At 41.8% G+C, this 19,601-nt stretch overlaps 1 protein-coding gene across 1 annotated transcript; it reads left to right on the forward strand.

Moving 5' to 3' along the window:
* Positions 1–776: 776 nt before the first annotated feature.
* klhl15 (kelch-like family member 15) lies at positions 777–17,927 on the forward strand (the record flags this gene model as incomplete). Its single annotated transcript, XM_083902044.1, has 9 exons — positions 777–837; positions 2,396–2,483; positions 9,002–9,140; positions 10,641–10,829; positions 10,930–11,154; positions 13,070–13,231; positions 13,316–13,525; positions 13,609–13,799; positions 16,956–17,927. 9 exons carry the CDS (start codon positions 777–779, stop codon positions 17,737–17,739), a joined length of 2,049 nt encoding a protein of 682 aa, XP_083758170.1. The 3' UTR covers positions 17,740–17,927.
* Positions 17,928–19,601: the final 1,674 nt, after the last annotated feature.

Below are 19,601 nucleotides of genomic sequence, written 5' to 3' on the forward strand. Positions count from 1 at the left end.
AAGTGCCCCAATAAGCTATCAAACTAAGCTCAGAGATCAGACAAATTGATAGGAAAACTGAAGGACAAGCTATGGACAGCATACACAGCCATGGTGAGAAGCTGAGAGTATGGAAATGACATCCACTTCATTACATGGGTGGATAGATGTACTTTATGATCCCAGACTGTGAAATTGTAATGTTACAGCAATTATAGACACCAGACCACATCAGAATATACTGTGCTTAAGGGTAGACAATAATAAAATAATAGTATAGAACACAACATATATACAAAATTATAACTATATAAACATATGAGTGTTTGTTGAGTCCAAACTACTGCTTCCTCTGTAGTTACTATTGCCTTGTAATGTGAAAAGTACAAACATAATTTACTGCATACACATATATACATAAATTACTTAATTAATTAATAACGAATTACGAAACGAATAATGTTATTTGATTTCTTTGATTTATTGTCCATTCACCCCAAAAGAGCTGTTAGCGGAGTAGTAAATGGAACAGAGTGAGGCATTTGTTTAAGAGACGATCTTTGCTCCACTCTGCACAACGCCCTTCAGTTCCGCTCAGAAGGGAAGTGACGCCGGTGCAGAAAATGGCGACCGCGGAGCCTGTGTGCTACTGCCGCCGCCGCGGCTGTGGCTAGTTAGCGGTGTGATCCGGAGCCCTAAAACGGGGCGGTCTCTCCGTCTGACAGGTGGACACCAGTGGTATGGCAGTGCACCGCTGCCGCACGCTTTCTTGATCCCGGTATCGAATCCGAAACTTCATGTCCGAAGGAGCCAGAGCTGCTTGGTCGAAGAGGGGCTGTGGGGATTCGCACCGCCGAGGTGAGACGGCTGGACGCAGGTGCTAAGCTAACGATGCTCCTCGGGTGTAGCAGTGTCGGATCCCCCGCTGCTCCCGTGAACCACAGCCGCGATTCATGATGTCAGTTGAAGCGGGTGGTTCGGCAGCTTTAGCACAAAACACACGCCTTCACTCACATGTTTCCCCCGAACGCGATAAACGTTCGCTAACGGCTAATCCTTGACTCAATGAAGGTTGTCATGTGTAGCATTAGCCTTTGTTTTGGGACATAAATCTTAGCATTTTAGCTGCTAAAGATAACATAATACTTCACTCTTCATTTGTTTTGGGAAAGGTATAATGTTTTTATTTTAAATGCATCATAAACACCAAGAATATACAAACATACAGGTAAACAGAAAATCAACATCACCTTTTGTTGATGGATATTTTATAGATTATGACTGATTTGTTATGGAAGAATAAGTCTAATAGAATATATATATATTTTTAATTTAATAAATGTTATTAATCAATTGTTAATAAGCTGACTGCTACTAAACGGCAATTACTAATTTCTGCTCTCAGGAACTCGAACAATGCTGCTGAAGCTGGGGCCACTACACAACCTTCAGTTGTGATAAAACATGGGTATAGCATGTACAGTGTAAACCAGTGGTTCCCGAACTCTGAGTCAGGACCCAGAAATAGATCACATGTTCATGTTTATGTGCATGTTTTTAAAGAAAACCTGCCTAAAATTAAGTTTACTAATTCAAAACAAACGCATATATGGCAGTTTGTTATTTTGACCGCTGATTTAAATAATCTGTGTATTTACTCTTGTTGATGTCGTAAAGCTATGCTCTTTATACTGTGGTTGTTTTTAGCATCATCTGCCCGAGGTTTACGACTAACCGCTGCAACGTAATGGCACAGAAATGCACACAGACCATACATCTTGAGTTTACAAGGCACAAACTATTGTCCTTAAGTGAGTAAAAGTGATTCTTAGCCTCTTGATGCACTGTCGTTGACCTGTTTCTCCAGAAACGCAGCTCAAATCAAAACTACTGCAGGAATTACACCAATTAAAGAGTCGGTTCATGTTGGGTTCTATTGGATTAGAAGAAATTGATTCTTTTCACCTTGAGATAAATTTTTCTTATTACTAACGAAATAAGAAGTGTGTGTGAAGTTGTAGCCTTTTATGAAGGAAATTATACAAAAATACGAAGGAGAAGTACAAATATCTCTTGTAGATTTACCAATTTTTAAGACGTTTTCTGTGTTTTATCAATGTCTTTTAGTTTGAAACATTTGCATTATGTGACATTGGTCACATGTTACAAGAGAGGCAGAAAACAATACGAGAAACACAATGTAAGTGCAAAGTGGAGAAGACTCGATGCAGCAGCAGGTTTTAGCAGCAAGTCATGGTCGTAAATCATGAGTTTGCTGGGAATTACTCTTTTCTGGCAAAAATGAACAACTATACTTTATTTTAATTGGTGGTAGATCAGATAAAGCTAATTTTTTTTAATTAAACACATTTGTACATTAATCCATATGTCTTTTCCCCCCGTCTTCTCTCCTCAGAATCAGGGAAACACAAACACAGGAAATGCGAGCGGCCTCTTAGCACTCAGCCGTCAAAGCCTGTGATTGTTGGCCTGGGCTCCAAAAGGTATGAAACCCACTCTTGTAGGATTTCAGATCGGATTAGAACTTTTTCAGCTTTACCTCCTTATCCTTCTTACTCCCCAATCCATTCAATGGTTTAGATAAATCATTACAACTAGGGGTTAAATGTTAAAGTCTGTTTGTGGACACAGTCACGCTTGTTTTATTACTAATAATAATAATAATAATAATAATGATGCATTATATTTAAGGCGCCTATCAAGACACTCAAGGTTGCCGTACAACAACAAAATAAAAAATAACAAAAGGTAAGAGCAACGGGTAGAGAGTTAGAGAGTTAGAGGGAGTAGACCTGTTAAAAAAATGTGGGTTTTCAGATGGGATTTGAAGATGGCGAATGAGACAATGTTCCTGATGCCGGGGGGGAGGGAGTTCCATGGCCCCCATGGTGGTCAGACGGGCAGGAGTCGCAATTAGGCTGATAGATGAGCCGGATCAGTTTGAGAGACGAGATCTTCCAGGTCTCGCGAGACCTCCTCCTCTTCCGGTGAGACGGGGCTGACTGGAGTAAACAAACCCAGGTGGTGTAGCTTCATTGAGCTGAGAGAAATCATTAAGTTGTTGCCACATCTCGGTTAGACATAAAAAGTCATACTAGCGGTCGAGGAGCAAGTCATGGAGCAGACGTCCTTTGCTTGTGAGAGAACGGATGTTAATTAAACCTACTTTGATGTCGCAACGGTCATTGGATAAGCTAACGTTAGCCGCCGCTCTGGGAATGCGAGCTAACTCACTGTGGTCCACTTTGCGGGTAGAGATTCATGGTCGACGGCGTTTCGTGGACCAAATGGAGTTTAGGCAGTGTAGTCATCAATGTGGAAGCTTCGTCGGGAACCACGGTGAATGTATTTCCGATATGGCAGGCGAGCGATGTCCAGATAGAAGCGCAGCATCGGCAGTTGGATGAAACCGAAGCTGGAGGAGCTCAGCAACTGTGTATTGGAGTAGGGCTGATGATGGATTTAATAAGATGGACATAATAGTCCAAAGGAGAACAGCATTACTTCAATACAGGTCATTTAAACATCGTATTTCGATTTTTCACCGGTGAAATTAGGTTTTGGTGGTTTAAAGGTGAAGTAAGTAGTAGTGACATCTAGAGGAGAGGCGGAAATTTACAACAAAGAACTGCTCCTCTGCTCACCCCCTCCCTTCCCTGAGCGCTACGGTATCCTCAGCCGGTCAAATGTCGTCCTCGTCGTCTTTCTCCGTGTCAACAGATGAGGTTCGTGAGGCGAGGGAGAGGGCGAGCTACCGCGGCCGTAGCAGACGAAGCGGAGAGAGTGGAGGCGGGACTTTCGCTACAAGTAAAGCGACGCTTGTTATTTACCATGTTATTTTACATGACTTTTTGAAACACTACGAAAATAAAACACAAACTATTATACAGCGACTAGACAATGCAGGAGCACATAATATGTATACAAAAGTGGATTTTGGGTCATATAAACCCATAAATACTACTCTTCTGTTTCCATCTGTCGTCGCTGACAGGGTTTGACACGCATACTTTTCATTACTGTAACTACTACTGTAACTACAAACTACGTTTGTGATATTTAAGCGGAGAAATACGGTGGTCCTCAGGACTTCCTGCAGAACGACAGTCCAATCACAGACGAGATTAACCAGAGTGAAAAACGTTTGTGGTGTCACCTTCTCAGTACCGTAATTCCTAAACGGTTGGCCGGTTGAATAACTGCCAGTAGGCCTGAGCGAGTTTTTTTGTTCCTGAAGATTTTAAAAATAAAAACATTGATTATTTTCTCCTCTTACTACGGCATACATTTTGCCCTCGGGAGCTTCCTTGCGGAACCTCCTCTACTTGTTTCCCCTCAGGACATGGACACGAATGCACACATATCGACAACATTACTACCGCAAACGAGTGCGAGAATTTTGTTACCAAGAAAGGAGTAGTATCAGTGATTTGGAAGTTTGCGGCAACAGACGTGGGAAAAGTGACTGTACGCTGCAAAGTTTGTTTAAAGCCCATTTCAACAAAAGGCAGTAGCACAAGTAGTGACAGCACCGCTGATTGCGAGCAGCGAGCTACCACTGTGTGTGACTGTATATCAGACTGAGTATTTGCTCCGGAGACTCCGATAGGGCTGTGTGGTAAACTGGTTCACACGGAATACCGGCTTATATTTTCGTTATGATATGAATTTTGAATATACCACCATTTTGATCAGAGAAATCAGCATTTGTTTGTTGTTCATCTAAACCAGTGTGCCCAGAGAGCACAAAGCCTTGTTGAGAGAGAGAGAAAGGTCTTGGTCATTAGTTCATTTACTTATTTTTGTGTAGGTAATATGTTGCAAAATATGTTTAAACTTAAATAAACTACATATACAGGCAGTATTTTGAAAAATACCGTGATATATATTTTTAGTCATACCACCCAGCACTACGCTCGGACACAAGGACCAAGCCGAACAGTGCCGAACTGTAGATTATTTAAAAATATTTAACAGTCCCAAAAAAAAATCTCTGATATTTACCAGGGAAATGTCAAAAATCTCAATATTTAACACCGTAGTCTCGTCCGCGACTGGCATCACGCTGTCGCTGATTTTTAGTCCAGAGACTGCGACACAGACACGGAGTCTGTGCTACGGCCATGGAGGACGTATTTAAAATAGTTTAATTAACTGACACTGAAACACTGTATGTGTGTGTAAAACGTCATGCATTTACACGTAGTACATCATAGGAATAATGATTTTGACTTAAGTAGTATTAAAAGAAGAACTCGCTTATTGTACATTTTTTGGCAATTCTACAGCCAAAAAATATGAATAAATCCAGATGGCCTGAATGTCATGATGGTCATAAGTAGGGATGGGACTCTTTTGTCGACAAAACGATTGACTATCGACACGTGCGCACCTCGAAATTTAAAATTTAATAAAAAAAATCGAAGTGTCACAAACACGTAAAGTTCACGACCAACGAGGTTAAGGAAGCTGTGCACGAAAAGGTGAGCCTGCTTTCTAGGCCACTGTTGTTTTTGACAACCATCTTAGATTTAGTCTTAGGCCCTGTCCCAATACCTCCCCTAACCTTACATTTTTCCCCTAACCCTACATTTTGCGCGTTCACGTGTAGGGTTGAGCAAGGGGAAATGCGATTTTGCCCTTAAAATCAACCCTCAAAGCTCTGAGCTCTGATGCAGGCTTAAAAAGAAGTGGAAGATGAAATTACCCATGATGCTTTGCGGATTCAGCAATCCGGCTGATATTTTTCAATGAAAATGGCGGCCACATCTACCGAGGAACATTTTCATTGTAATATATTTTCACAAATAAGCATGTTACAATGTCGAATTGTGTTGGAATATGTTGATTTAATATACATCCAAAGGAACGTTGAGCTTTGAACACTAATGTCAGAAAATAAGTGACCATTTATGAAAGCAGCTAGCTAACTAGCTAGCGAGTGGCTACCTGCCGAGTGCCCCGAGAGAGCGCGCCCTCACGCAGAGCTGCATGACGGGCAAACGCTCTCGAAGCACCCGGCAAACAGCCACCAGCCCGGTCTGCTACATCTGGGTAGTTTTGTCAGTGTGTGTGTGTGTACCTGCGTTCACTTGAACACAAATACCCTGGACTTGTCAGATTTCAGATCACATTCGTGATATAGCGTTTTACGAGGACGGAGAAAAAACGCCGTTGACGAAAAAAACAAACGGCTGTTCCGCCATTTTTTCTGAATGAAGCTATTAGCACGCTCCAACGGCAGAATTGTCAACATGTGACGTAGGTTAACACGTTTGTTACGTTCACTACGCTAATTTGCATGTAGTGATGTCCCAATACCACTTCCCTCAACGAGGGGAATTTATTGTTGAGGGCACTCAAAACCAAGGGGAAATTTTAAGGGGGAGGTATTGGGGATAAAAGGCTCCGTCTTTTGGACTAAAATGCTTATTAGTTGTAGTAAATTTTTAGTCACTTCTATACGTGATAGTTTTAGTCCAGTTTTAGGTGACAAAAACTCAAAAAGGTTTTAGTCTAGTTTTAGTAGACGCATCCTCAGTGGCTGCGCTGGCCCGCCACAACCGTAGAGTCTCCACCTGCAGGTGCCAGGGGGAAGATGTCAGTCAACTCTCGCTGCAACCAGGATATAACCGCGGTGTTCAACAGAATCAATGGCCCGTTAGTGGGAAGTTCGAGGATAAGATAACTGTGACTGTGGGATTGTGGTAATGTGACGAAGACGGGAGCAAAGCACAGTTGTGATGACGCACGCAAAAACTGCGGCCAGCACGTGCCTGTCTATACCCGCTTAGAGTCTGTCCAAGATTAGTTTGGAACGCCAATGAAACCATTCCAACAAGATGTGAGTACACGGTGGAACAGCACCTATTAAACGCTGGAAAGTCTCTTTGCAGATTATGAACTCCCCGCGACAGAACTCTCTTCTCTCTCTCTTTGAGCAGTTGACTATAGAGGTCGGCTCATCTGATGCATCTGTTATTCCCTTAAATACAGCGCTAAAGCGTCTTCTAGATTGAGACCGGAGTGAAAACAATGAAAAGTGCGCTCTTGAGAATCTGTCAACACGTTTAAATACTCCTGTATTTCATCGCGACTGTACTCAATCCTCGTCATAAAGATCATTATGTATGTGTCATATATGGATGCGGCGATACGGCTCTGCCTCACCCAGACTCTAACTCATGCGGCCCCCAGGCAAATTGAGTTTGAGACCCCTGTTTTAAACTGATCTTGGACAGACTCTTTTTTTTTTTTTACTTGCGCATAGTGATTGAAGTCATAGTTTGAAAAACAACTTCAGTCTTTCATTTGTCACCTAAAAAAAATTAACTGAAGTTCTCGACAGGGAGAATCGCCAGGCACACGACTCCACTTCTCCCACGGGTCCATCATGTAGCCTGCAGCAAAAGTCCCATCCGGACAGACCGGTTCCCCCGAACCTGAACTTTCCATTGTGTTGAGAGACCAGTTAAAAAAAACCTCAAAAACCTCTGAGTTTGCTTAGTTGTGGCCTGTTGAGGTCAGCTGCACTGTTTCAGACCGAAATCTCACCCCCAGAAGACAGCACTGTGTTGAAGCGCAGCTTCCCCTCTGGAACGGTGGATGCACTGTTACTCATTATCAAAACATTGTTTTAACAATGTCTAAAAATGACTTTGTCACGACTCCCCGCCGCCGTCCCTTTTACACTTATGACCCAAGCTCGGACCCAAAGTAAGAAGACACTGTCCCAAGTGAAACACCTCCACAACGGACATTCTTCTTCTTCTGCGGTTCAATGTATGCAACCGGATGCAGGAGGATCTGCTGTTCAGGAGAAGTGATCCTTACGTAACGATTCCAGGATGTTTTAGAGCGCTTGCACAGCCCCAGAATACAATAAAACCCAGCGTTCTCAGCAGTGGCTGAACTATGTGTTTCAAAACTTTAGGGCTTCATAAACAATGTAATGGTGCAGATGCACACCAAAAAAGTGTTAATTGGAACTTCCGGTCTATGGGCGCTCTCCATGTTTATGGTTTGAAGAGATGGTGCAAAGAGGGGCTCCAGTCAGACAAGACAGTAAAGCAGGCAATGGGAGTGAGAGGGATAGACGGAGAGGGAGAGAAATGCGACCGCCTTCGTTGAGAGAGCAAGCAGAAGATTATTTGCCAAGCCCAAATTCTTACATTCATTAAGATTTTTGTGATTTTTGATCATAAATTGCTAAAAATGTAACCAACAAGCAACACTGTGGACACAAAATATTTGTCTGTGGGAATATTTTGTGCTTTAATGTGGTGGTTGTGTGTTGACTCTGTCGTCCAGGTGATTGACGCTCACTAAAGGGACTTTGTTAGCTTCTGCTGGACACAAGGGGCACTGTCCTCTGATTGGCTCGGACAACCCCCTCTGACATGCCTGTGGCCAATCAGAGGTGAGTGTGCTGCGTGAGTGTGTGTTTGTTTTTATTTGTATTATTGTGATTTATTGCTGGCTGGTGTTCAGGTGACATCGTACTCGTATTCCATTTTTTCTGTGTAAATACAACTAGTTTTGAGTGTTCGAGTGTATTAAAGGATTGTTGCAGGTTTTTGTGGGATGAAAGGATTGTGAGGTATTGCCCTTTGTCAAGAACCAGCTTGGACACGAGGAGAATCTGATCTATCAATATATCAATTGAATATGTTGACTGCATTGTTCCACTGTTTCTTACTGACAAACTGAAGTTTTGCTCTCTTTCACTAAATCTGGATCAACAACTCCTGTGTGCTGTGATGTTAAAATCACTGATTTTCTCTACGGACTTTGGTGTGGGAGAGTGAGTGGTTTACAAACTTCAGTTTCCTGTTGGAAAAGTCTGTCTAACAGTGAGATAAAGACGTGAACATAGCAAATATTGTAGACTTAAACTGACGTAGATTTTGTTTTTGTGAATAAAGCACGTTACTCTTCATGTCCCTGTTTAGCAGACATGTTTTCACAGAACATTTCTACTCCTCCTCATTCATGGTTTCAGGTGTGTTATGTCGGGGGCGGCAGTGGAGGTGTACCTGTCCCAGGTGCACGATGGGAGCGTGTCGTCAGGCTTCCGGGCGCTGTATGAGGAGCGTCTGCTGCTGGATGTTACGCTGTTGATAGAGGAGCACCACTTCCAGGTACACAGAGACTCTGGCTTAATTTGAAATAAACATATAGCTTCTGTGCCCTGGTATGGCCAGCAAACATTGTCTTTGTGATCATGTTCATATTCTTATTTCTTTAGTTTTTAACTGAAGAAACATATTTATTGTATTAAAAATGTAGTGAAGGGAGGTGCTGTAGAGCTGCTTCAGCCTCCAAAAACGCCTATGAGTAGTATTTTCAGACCTTCATTACCCCTACTGTCTCTACTGTGTGTTTTTATTGTTTTATAATGATTAATGTGACAAAATTATTTTTCTTCTCGTCCTTGTTATTTTTGTTATTCATTAGGGATGCAACGGTACAGTTTTTCCACGGTTCGGTATGTATCACGGGTTTTGGGCCACGATATCGGTACGGTTTCGATATCTTAATATAAAACTACTCAGACTAGCAAAGGCAATATTGGATTGTAAAAATAATTAAAAGCACAGATATAATCAAACCACAAACTTTATTTTAACAATAATGCACTATCAGATCAAATTTTACAGCAATAAAACCACACAAATTAAAAATAATTAAAGTTTAGTGCTATCCTATAAAAATAAACACAATTTTAACCCACTCACAGAAACTATAACATGCTGCTCCAAGTGAAAGAGACGGGTGATGACGCTTGCTCTGGGTGGCGCTGTAGAGCGAGTGTCTGTCGAATATCCAACTTCAAACCAACTTCACTGCGCTGCATAACAGATGCTTGCACACCGTGGTTTGTTTGTTGACATTCATTTTCTCATTCTCATCGTAGTCTACGCTGAATCCTAAATGATCTCACACAGCGGACTTATACCAAGACGGTGACTCTTCAAACTTCCTTTTTTCAGAGTCTCGTTTACTCGCGCTGATTGACGCTGAAGGCAAGATGAGCAGAGCAGCTGCACATGTCTGTGCTCCTGAGCGGATCTAATCACGCAGCATTGTGCATTTTAATACATTTTGACAGACTGAAACGAACCGAAATACTGTTGTTTGCCGTTGCGTATTGAACCGAACAGGGTGTACCGAACGGTTCTGTAAAATACTGAATACCGTTGCATCTCTATTGTTTATACGTCATCTTCTTCTCCTTAGTCTCCTCGTTTTTCTTGTTCTTGTCCTTGGTCTCGTTCTTCTCCTTATTGTTCTTGTCTTAGTTCATCTTCTAGTTCATATTTCTTGTTCATCTTATTCTTCTCCTTCTCCTTCTCATACTTAATTTGTCGTCTTGTTGTCCTTGCTCTTATTGTTCTTGTTTATATTTTTCATCTTGTTCTTCTACTTCTTTTGTAGCCCTTGTTTTTCTCATCATAACTTTTTCTTGGTCTTCATCTTGTCCTCCTCCAAGTTCTTATTATGCGGTACAACATTTTTCAAAAAGTTATGAGAAAAATCTAAACTTTGAAGCGCGGATTTTGTCGTAACCAGCAGCGATCTCGGTGAGCTCGGTGTCTTTTATCTTAATGTGTCCATGTGAAATTTGTGTCCACCTGCAGGCCCACAAGGCACTCCTTGCGACCCAGAGCGACTACTTCCGGGTCATGTTCACCGCAGACATGAGAGAGAGGGACCAGGACAAGATCCACATGAAGGGGCTGACAGCCGCTGGGTTCGGCCACATCCTCCGCTTCATGTACTATGGTTCTCTGGAGCTCAGCATGCCCACGGTACAAGAAATCCTGCAGGTAGGACACGCAAGACACACGTGATTTTGACTGCGATTGCATGTCTTTACCATCACAGCTTACAGACCATCCTGCTCTGTTTTTTCTGTGTGCCCTACAGGCGGCTATGTATGTCCAGCTGACGGAGGTGGTGGAGTTCTGCTGCTCCTTCCTGCTGGCAAAGATCTGCCTGGAGAACTGTGCCGAGGTCATGCGCCTCCTGGAGGACTTCAGCGTGGGTGTGGAGGGGGTTCAGGAGCAGCTCGACAACTTCCTACTTGACAACTTTGTCCCCCTCATGAGCCGTCCCGACTTTTTGTCCTACCTCAGCCTCGAGAGACTGCAGGTCCGCAAACGCACGACTCGGCTAAGAAACTATAACTATTACAGTGTTGGGCAAGTTACTCTAAAAAAGTTACTTGTTACAGTAGTTACTAGTTACTTATTTTTGTAACTCAGTAACTACTGTAGTTACAAAGTTACACATTGTAAAAGTAACTAGTTACCTAGGAAAGTAACTATTGCGTTACTTTCAAGTAATTTTTAAATACTCTTATATGTCAAATAATTTGCTATTATTTGAGATATATTTTGCCATCTCCACCCCTCTTTGACAGAACATGTATGCGTTTTCAAATATATATGATAAATCTGAATACCATAATTAAATGGACACTCGATACAACACAAGCAGAAATCCACAGTGCACAAATCTAAACTATCTTAACATTGCTGTGGGAAAGTGAGAGTAGCATCCAATAAAATGTGATGGATTATTGTAGATATTATAATTACTATACTTATAGAGTGGATTGAAAAAAATAACACAATATATGTTTTGGAACTTTTGAACTTATTTATTGAACCTCAACAGGCCACAACTAAGCAAAATTACTAAACTATATATACTAAATATACTAAACTAAACTAAATGATGCTTGTTAAGCAATGTACCAACAATAAATAATAAATAGATTTAATCTTAAGTGTAAATTAGAAAGAAAAAACAGTCGACATACTATACGTATGTTATTACGTAATGTAAGTACTTTCTTCCTCGAATCTTCATCTATCTTCATCTTCCTCCGGCACACTAAAACCACTGAAGTCCTCTTCTTCAGTGTCGGACTTGAACAGCCTCAGAACGACTTTGTCAGACACAGTCTCTCTTTCGTTGTTGCGCTCACTGTCATTTGTACGTGTGCCGTTCTCTTCATCACACAGCTGTCCGTGCAATCATGGATTTTTTCACACTGCCCCACGCTGTCAGGATCCACTGGCAGACTTGAGCAAGAGTTGCTCTTCGCACTAGCGTCTTCTTCGGCGCATTATGTCTTCCACCTGTCTGTCTCGCTCTTGCGCTTCCTGCTACAGCGCCCCGTGGAAGCCGTTAGAAATCTATAGATTAGCCGCATCGTTATATAAGCGGCAGGGCTCGTCATTCCTGTTTCTACTGCGCACCTTTGCTGTGCACAGCGTGAGTAAGCAGACTAAGCACCCGCCCAACTTCACCTCTGATTGGCTTATCATAGAATTTTACTCCACCTCAGCCAATCGGCATCACTTTTGCGATTGTCTCGTGTCCCCACCCTCACCAAGGACAAGGAGGAACAAGACATTTCTCTGTCGCTCGGCTCAGAGGTCTGATGTAAAGCAACTGCCTTCAATAAAGTAACGCAACACATTTTTTGGCAGTAACGGCGTTATAATAATGAGAAGAGTAATCGATTAGATTACTCGTTACTGAAAAAAGTTGGCAAATAGTTTCAAATAGTGCACCCGTGTGTGTCATCAGTGTTGACTTTGATGTTTGGATAAGAAATGCTACAGATACATTGTTTACTGTGAAGTGGTTCTTGATTCTTTAAATCCTTTCAATTCAATTTGATCTTTTTTCTCTATGTTTTAGCACAGATGGCTCAGCCATTTTTAGACTTGTCTAGTTTAGTCTAGGATCATTGGTTTTATGTCATGATAGAGTCATGTAGCTCTCTGTTGCTCTGGAGGTCCAGCAATCACTAAATCTGACCTCTAATAACATGATCATACATGGAAGGAAACACCTTTGTAGTAAAATGTGACCTGCTTGCCATTGCATCCTGTGGTTCCAGTACGTTAATGAAATGTTTAAATCCAGGGTTGTCCACCACTGAATAAGGTCACCTGACTGATGCTACAAACATGTCTATAGCTCTACTGTGAGTTGAATTTTGAGGACGTTTTTGCTCCAAATAAGTGTTAACTGAGTCTCTGTGACACAGGCGTACCTGAACAGTGACGCCCTGAGTCGCTTTCCAGAAATTGAGCTGTATGAAGCTGTTCAGGCTTGGCTGCGACACGACCGGCGACGCTGGAGGCACACGGACACCATCGTGCAGTCCATCCGCTTCTGTCTCATGACGCCCGCAAACATCTTTGAGAAGGTCAGTGCCAGGTCTGTGTGGTGGATTTACCTCCCTTTGTTTTGGCGAGCTGCAGTCTGTCATCCCGTCTTCTTCCGTCCTCAGGTGAAGACGTCAGAATTTTACCGGTACTCTCGACAGCTGAGGCAAGAGGTAGACCAGGCTCTCAGCTACTTCCACGATGTCAACCAGCAACCTCTGGTTGAGACACAAACCAACCGCATCCGATCTGTCCGCCCGCAGACCGCCGTCTTCAGGGGAATGATTGGCCACAGTATGGTCAACAGCAAGATCTTGCTGCTGCAGCGACCAAAGGTATATGCGTGTTCCTCTGTGTCTCTTTGATCCACAGGTCAGCTGTCAACTCTGGCTCAGTAACTAATGTTGCCGTCCCTCAGGTGTGGTGGGAGCTCGAGGGGCCTCAGGTACCGCTGCGGCCAGACTGTCTGGCTATTGTCAACAATTTTGCCTTCCTTTTGGGTGGAGAAGAGCTGGGGCCTGACGGCGAGTTTCACGCTTCCTCCAAAGTCTACCGCTACGACCCGCGTCAGAACTCGTGGCTACGCATGGCTGACATGTCGGTGCCCAGGTCAGAGGAACCCCCAGAAACAAGGCATTTTCAGGCCGCATCATTTTCGTGCTGCATTGCAGTCTTGTATAAAGTACCTTAAAGATCTTACCAGACTAAAGGAAAAGTCATACATTATTACATTTACTGTACTTAAGTATCAAAAGTAATTTTCTGATATAAAATGTACCTAGGTTTTAGAAGTAAAAGTATTAATAAGTGATTTAGCCATGGTGGAGACGCACAGTTTAGAGGAAATCTGGAAGTGACAAAAAAAGAAGACGACGGCGATGACGACATGAATTTTGAAATTTGAAATTATGACTATTTCAAACTCTTTGTCTAAATACAATATTTACTTTCTGGTACTTGAATTGAAAAGAGGATCTTGCAGTATAACTAAGCCAAAACAACAACAAATTAAAAATATAAGTATAAATAACTAAACTAGTCTGAATGCAGCTAAGTAAACATCTTTAAATAAACAATTACCTGGGCATTACCTAAGCTAACGTTATGTCGTGCTGTTCAAAATGGTATATGAAACGTAACAGGTTTCCTATGTCAATAGAAAATTAAGTTTTACAGTTAAACATTAATCTACAAAAAATTATTATCTCTCTCGACTGTATAACCAAATACTCGACATGCTTTATTAGGCCTAAAGTAATCGCTCACTGACAAGTGTCAGTGGTACAAAAAAAATGTAAAAATAAGAATCTCTCTGAAATTATGATAGAAATAATGCGTATCCTGTATTTACCAATCAATAACACATTTATCCCAACTCAGGATTTTTTATGGAGTGAAAATTAATATTCGAATGTGGAAAAACACATCTGCGGCGCGGCTGTCTGCTTTGCAATGGACACGCACTGCATGTAAACGTTTCATTAATGTTAATATATTTGTTTCAGTCACTGAATGAAGCCTGTCATATTTGGGACGGGACCTTACATTGCTTGCACAAAACTCTTGATCATTTGTTTGTTCTTTTAAACCAGTGTGCGCAGAGAGCTTGAAGCCTTATTGGCACGGGGCAAGAAGGAGAGGGAGAGAGAGTAAAGAGTGCGTTCATTTACTTATTTTTGTGTTGGTAATATGTTGTGAACAAAGCTGTATCAAATATAACATAGCTTAGGTACATATCTTTCACCCTTTTCTCTCCCTCCACGTCGGACTGTTATCTCAACTCTCTTCGTCTTTCGCACGCCACAGGCTGGTGGTGACTCCGGTGTTCCGGTGTTGGTTTTTCAAAATAAGAGTAGGCTATTTGCAGCTTAGTGTCACATTTCACGAAAAACATTTAATACAATAATTTACATTAATATAAACATAATACAACACGAAAACAAGGTTAAAAAAAAAGAAGAAAAAAAAGAAATTCTGAAGGTGTTTTGCAACACCTTTGCCGTGGCGGTGCAGCACAACCAATTACATGTAGAGAAAACCCTGATATGTATATATATATATAAGCGTACGTATATATATATATATATATATATGTACAGTGCTGCTTGAAAGTATGTGAACCCAGACATGGTCACTGTTTTGAAAAAAAAAACCATTAAAATAACTTTATTACACATACATCCAAGTCCCAATTTGTAAAGCACACTTTCCAAATAATGGACACACAAAAAGAGATATATTTTCATTGTTAAATTCAACAAAAGTGGTTAATTTCATAACAACTGAAAATGTAACGTGTGCAAAAGTATGTGAACACTTGGATTTGAAGCCATTACTTCAACCAAATGTCTTCTGTAACCACTAACCCGTCTCTGGCATCTGCTGCAGACCTTCACATTTCCACCACCATGCTTCACTGTTGGGAGGAGGTTCTGCAGTGTTGGCTTTTTTCCAAACATGGTGGTTTTCATTGTGACCAAATAATTTCAAATTTTCTAGAAATTTTATTATAAAATACAATAAATACTAATCTATAAAACAAAGTTGTGTGTCCTATTCATCTACAGTAGTAAGACCATTAGAATATTTCTTTTAAACTATAAATTCTAAAAAAAATCACGTTTAATCGGTACAGGACCAAAGTACGAGACTGCCTAACCAGGACACACCTCTTTTTATTCCATTTTAATAATTCCCATATTTCTTATTAATCCCTAAATGAGACCGTGGTAGTCAAGAGCGATGGGTCGAACTTTGAACAAGCCGTGATTAGGGCGATATGGCCTCAAATCAATATCACGATATATTGAGCAGCTCACCTCGATAACGATAAATGAACGATAAATAACCCCCACATAGACACAACTTGCTTTATAGATAGATATTATAGAGCGTGCCCCCTCATCTGTTGCAGACAGACGTGCACCACCCTTGCGCTGCGCTTCTCCGCCACGATCTTTATGACGAGGATCAAGTACGGTCACCACGAAGTGCAGGGGATCCGAGTAGATCTTAATAAAACGTGTTGACAGACTCTTAAGAGTGCACTTTTCATTATTTTCACTCCGTGGTCTCAACCTTTGTGTAGAAGATGCTTTAGCGCTGTAATTAAGGGAATAATAGATGCGATTAACTGATCTCTTTAGGTAACTGCTCAAAGGGGTCCTGCCTAAAAGTAGGGAGTCTAATTTCTTATTGTTTTCAGTACTGGGCGTGCGGCCGCCCTGCTGGCTTAGATGCCTGTCCATTTCCCTTCTTGTTACAGACTGGAGGGCGTGGAGTCATGTGACTCCATGTGTTAAATCGGTACATTTTCAGTTAATCGCCCACATGCACCTGTCCCTTGGTGGAGATGGAAGATGATGGTGCTTGATCTGGAGCAAATGTCCGTTGAATATCTAACCTGAAACTAACTTCACTGGAGTCTTTATGGCGCTGTTGCAAGTGATGGAAGAGATTGGAAAATATTTTCAAAAGCCGTAGTGACAAAATAAGACATTTGAACTTAGTGATGGAGGCAGCAGTGGATCAACAACTCCTGTGTGCTGTGATGTTAAAATCACTGATTTTCTCTATGGACTTTGGTGTGGGGGAGTGAGTGGTTTACAAACTTGAGTTTCCTGTTGGAAAAGTCTCTCAAAAAGTGAGATAAAGACATGAACATGTTCTTAAGATATTGTAGACTTACACTGATGTTGATTTATATTATTTTAATTATGAATGTTTCATTTTTTGACACACATTCATGTCTCTTGTCCTCTGCAGGTCAGAGTTTGCCGTTGGCGTCATTGGTAAGTTTATTTACGCTGTGGCGGGACGCACGCGGGATGAGACCTTCTACTCCACGGAGCGCTACGACATCACAGAGGACCACTGGGAGTTTGTAGACCCGTACCCCGTAAACAAGTACGGACACGAGGGGACGGTCCTCAATGGTAAACTGTACATCACTGGCGGCATCACTTCCTCCTCCACGTCCAAACAGGTGTGTGTGTTTGATCCTGGGCGGGAGATAGGAGGCGGGGGAGGAGGCGGCGGAGGAGGAGGAGGAGGAGGAGGGAGCGCGGGAGGTTTGGACGCTCACAGGACCCGCGCTGGCCGCGGCCCGCTGCTGCCCGGCACTCACGCCAGCTGCTGGGAGAACAAATCCAAAATGAACTATGCCCGCTGCTTCCACAAGATGATCTCCCACAACGGGAAGCTGTATGTGTTCGGGGGAGTGTGTGTGATCCTGCGTGCCTCGTTTGAGTCGCAGGGCTGCCCATCCACCGAGGTCTACGACCCCGAGACAGACGAGTGGACCATCCTCGCCTCCATGCCTATCGGCCGCAGCGGCCATGGGGTGGCAGTGTTGGACAGGCAGATCATGGTGCTGGGAGGCCTTTGTTACAATGGCCACTACAGTGACTCCATTCTTACGTTCGACCCCGACGAAAACAAGTGGAAGGAGGACGAGTATCCCAGAATGCCTTGCAAACTGGACGGCCTGCAGGTGTGCAGTCTGCATTTCCCAGAGTATGTGCTGGAGCATGTGAGACGCTGCAGCTGAGGTCCGCTCAACAACACGCTTCCTTTTTTATAGAACATGAGAAGGCACTGTTCACACGCTGACACCTCCTGCTGGGAGGCGAGGGTTTTACAGGTCGTAGACTTTGACGAAAAAAGAAGTAGTGATCAGCACGTATGAGAATAGTGGAAGCACGTCAGCGTGAACGTTTTCAGAAATAGCTTTTTCTCAGAAAATGACATAAAAAAAGGTGGGTAGAATAAAGGTTTACGTTGGGACTATGGTCAGTTTCCTGGTCTACTGCTCACCTGCTGTATTTAAGCTCAGTCAGAGTCGCTGCAGAAACGCACTGGAAGCGTCAGATTCATTCATTCATTCATTCATTCATTCATTCATTCATTCATTCATAGAGGAAATCCTGCACTCTGAGATATAACAAACCTCATTCTTTACATGTCTGACGTTCACAGCAGCTGCTTTTACAGCAACTTTTATGATCCACCTCCTTTTAGATTTCAACCCATGAAATAATCTGTAATTCAATTGTCTGGAATAGAAAACGGCCCCTTTTACACTTTAAATATATACAACATATAAATGTTCAAACATGAAGACATTGGACATGTCTGAACTCGGACACATAAATGGACACATTAACTAATTGCATTTATTTTGATAATCAATGATTTTTTTTTAAATAATTAAAACACGTGCACAGTTTATGGACCAAACAACTAAGTTCTTTCTTTACAGAACAAAACACAGTACTGCTATTTATTTATCCGTAGTAAACCCAACTCGTCCAAATGTACTTGCAGATTTTGACATGTTGAAATGTAATCAAAGCTGATACTTAAAAGTGATAGTTCATGCTTTTTCAAGTGTTGTTGTATGACGTGTTTATATTGGACAGACGGGGGACCCTAACACAATTTAGCCACTAAAAAGAAAGACTTGCATGCTATAATTTACATTAGCTTGAGTCTACCATATCCTAAGAACATGTTCACGTCTTTATCTCACTGTTGGACAGACTTTTCTAACAAGAAACTGAAGTTTGTGAACCACTCACTCTCCCACACCAAAGTCCATAGAGAAAATCAATGATTTTAATTTCATAGGGTTATGAAATGCCTCCGTCACTAAGTTGAAATGGCAAGTTTTCCGCGTTTAAAATCCTTCGTTCAGATTTACCTCAGTGAAACAATGTGACCAGACGAGGAAGCAGTAGACCAGCAGCTTGTGTCCCCACAAATCACTGATTTTCTCTATGGGGTTTGGTGTGGGAGAGTGAGTGGTTCACAAAGTGACACAAACTCTACAGAAAAGTCTTAATAGACTTAGGCCTGGTTCATAGCTGATTTGAGTGTTCACACTGCACACGTGAGACGCAAGTGGCTTTGTACCTGCATGATGACACAAAACTGACACCTGAATAAATTAAAAAACGAATGTTATGTTTTTAAAACCATTTCAGCAACTTTTATGTGTAGATAGAGCAGATTCTCTCTGTATGTCTGAGTAAACCCAATAATGTCGTACAACCACACTTCAAAAACCCTTAAACCAGCTTTAATGATTTTTTAGTGATTTTTGTTTAATTTCTGTTGTGCCTGGAAGACATTGCAACTGACAAATTCTGCAAATAATGTAGTGTGTGTATATGTATACGTATATATACACGTATGTATGTATGTATATGTGTATAAATATATTTGTACATATATATGTATGTATGTATATATACATATACTTATATATATGTATGTATGTATGTATGCATACATATATATATTCAGGATTATCTACATACGCAGATTTAATCACCAGTCTCAGTCTACAACATGTCAACATATTTGCATAACCCTTCTGCATGTCTTTGATCTCAACAGTAAATAGGTAAG

The sequence above is a fragment of the Microchirus variegatus genome, assembly GCF_963457635.1.
Source record: "Microchirus variegatus genome assembly, chromosome: 15".
Classification (NCBI taxonomy): domain Eukaryota; kingdom Metazoa; phylum Chordata; class Actinopteri; order Pleuronectiformes; family Soleidae; genus Microchirus; species Microchirus variegatus.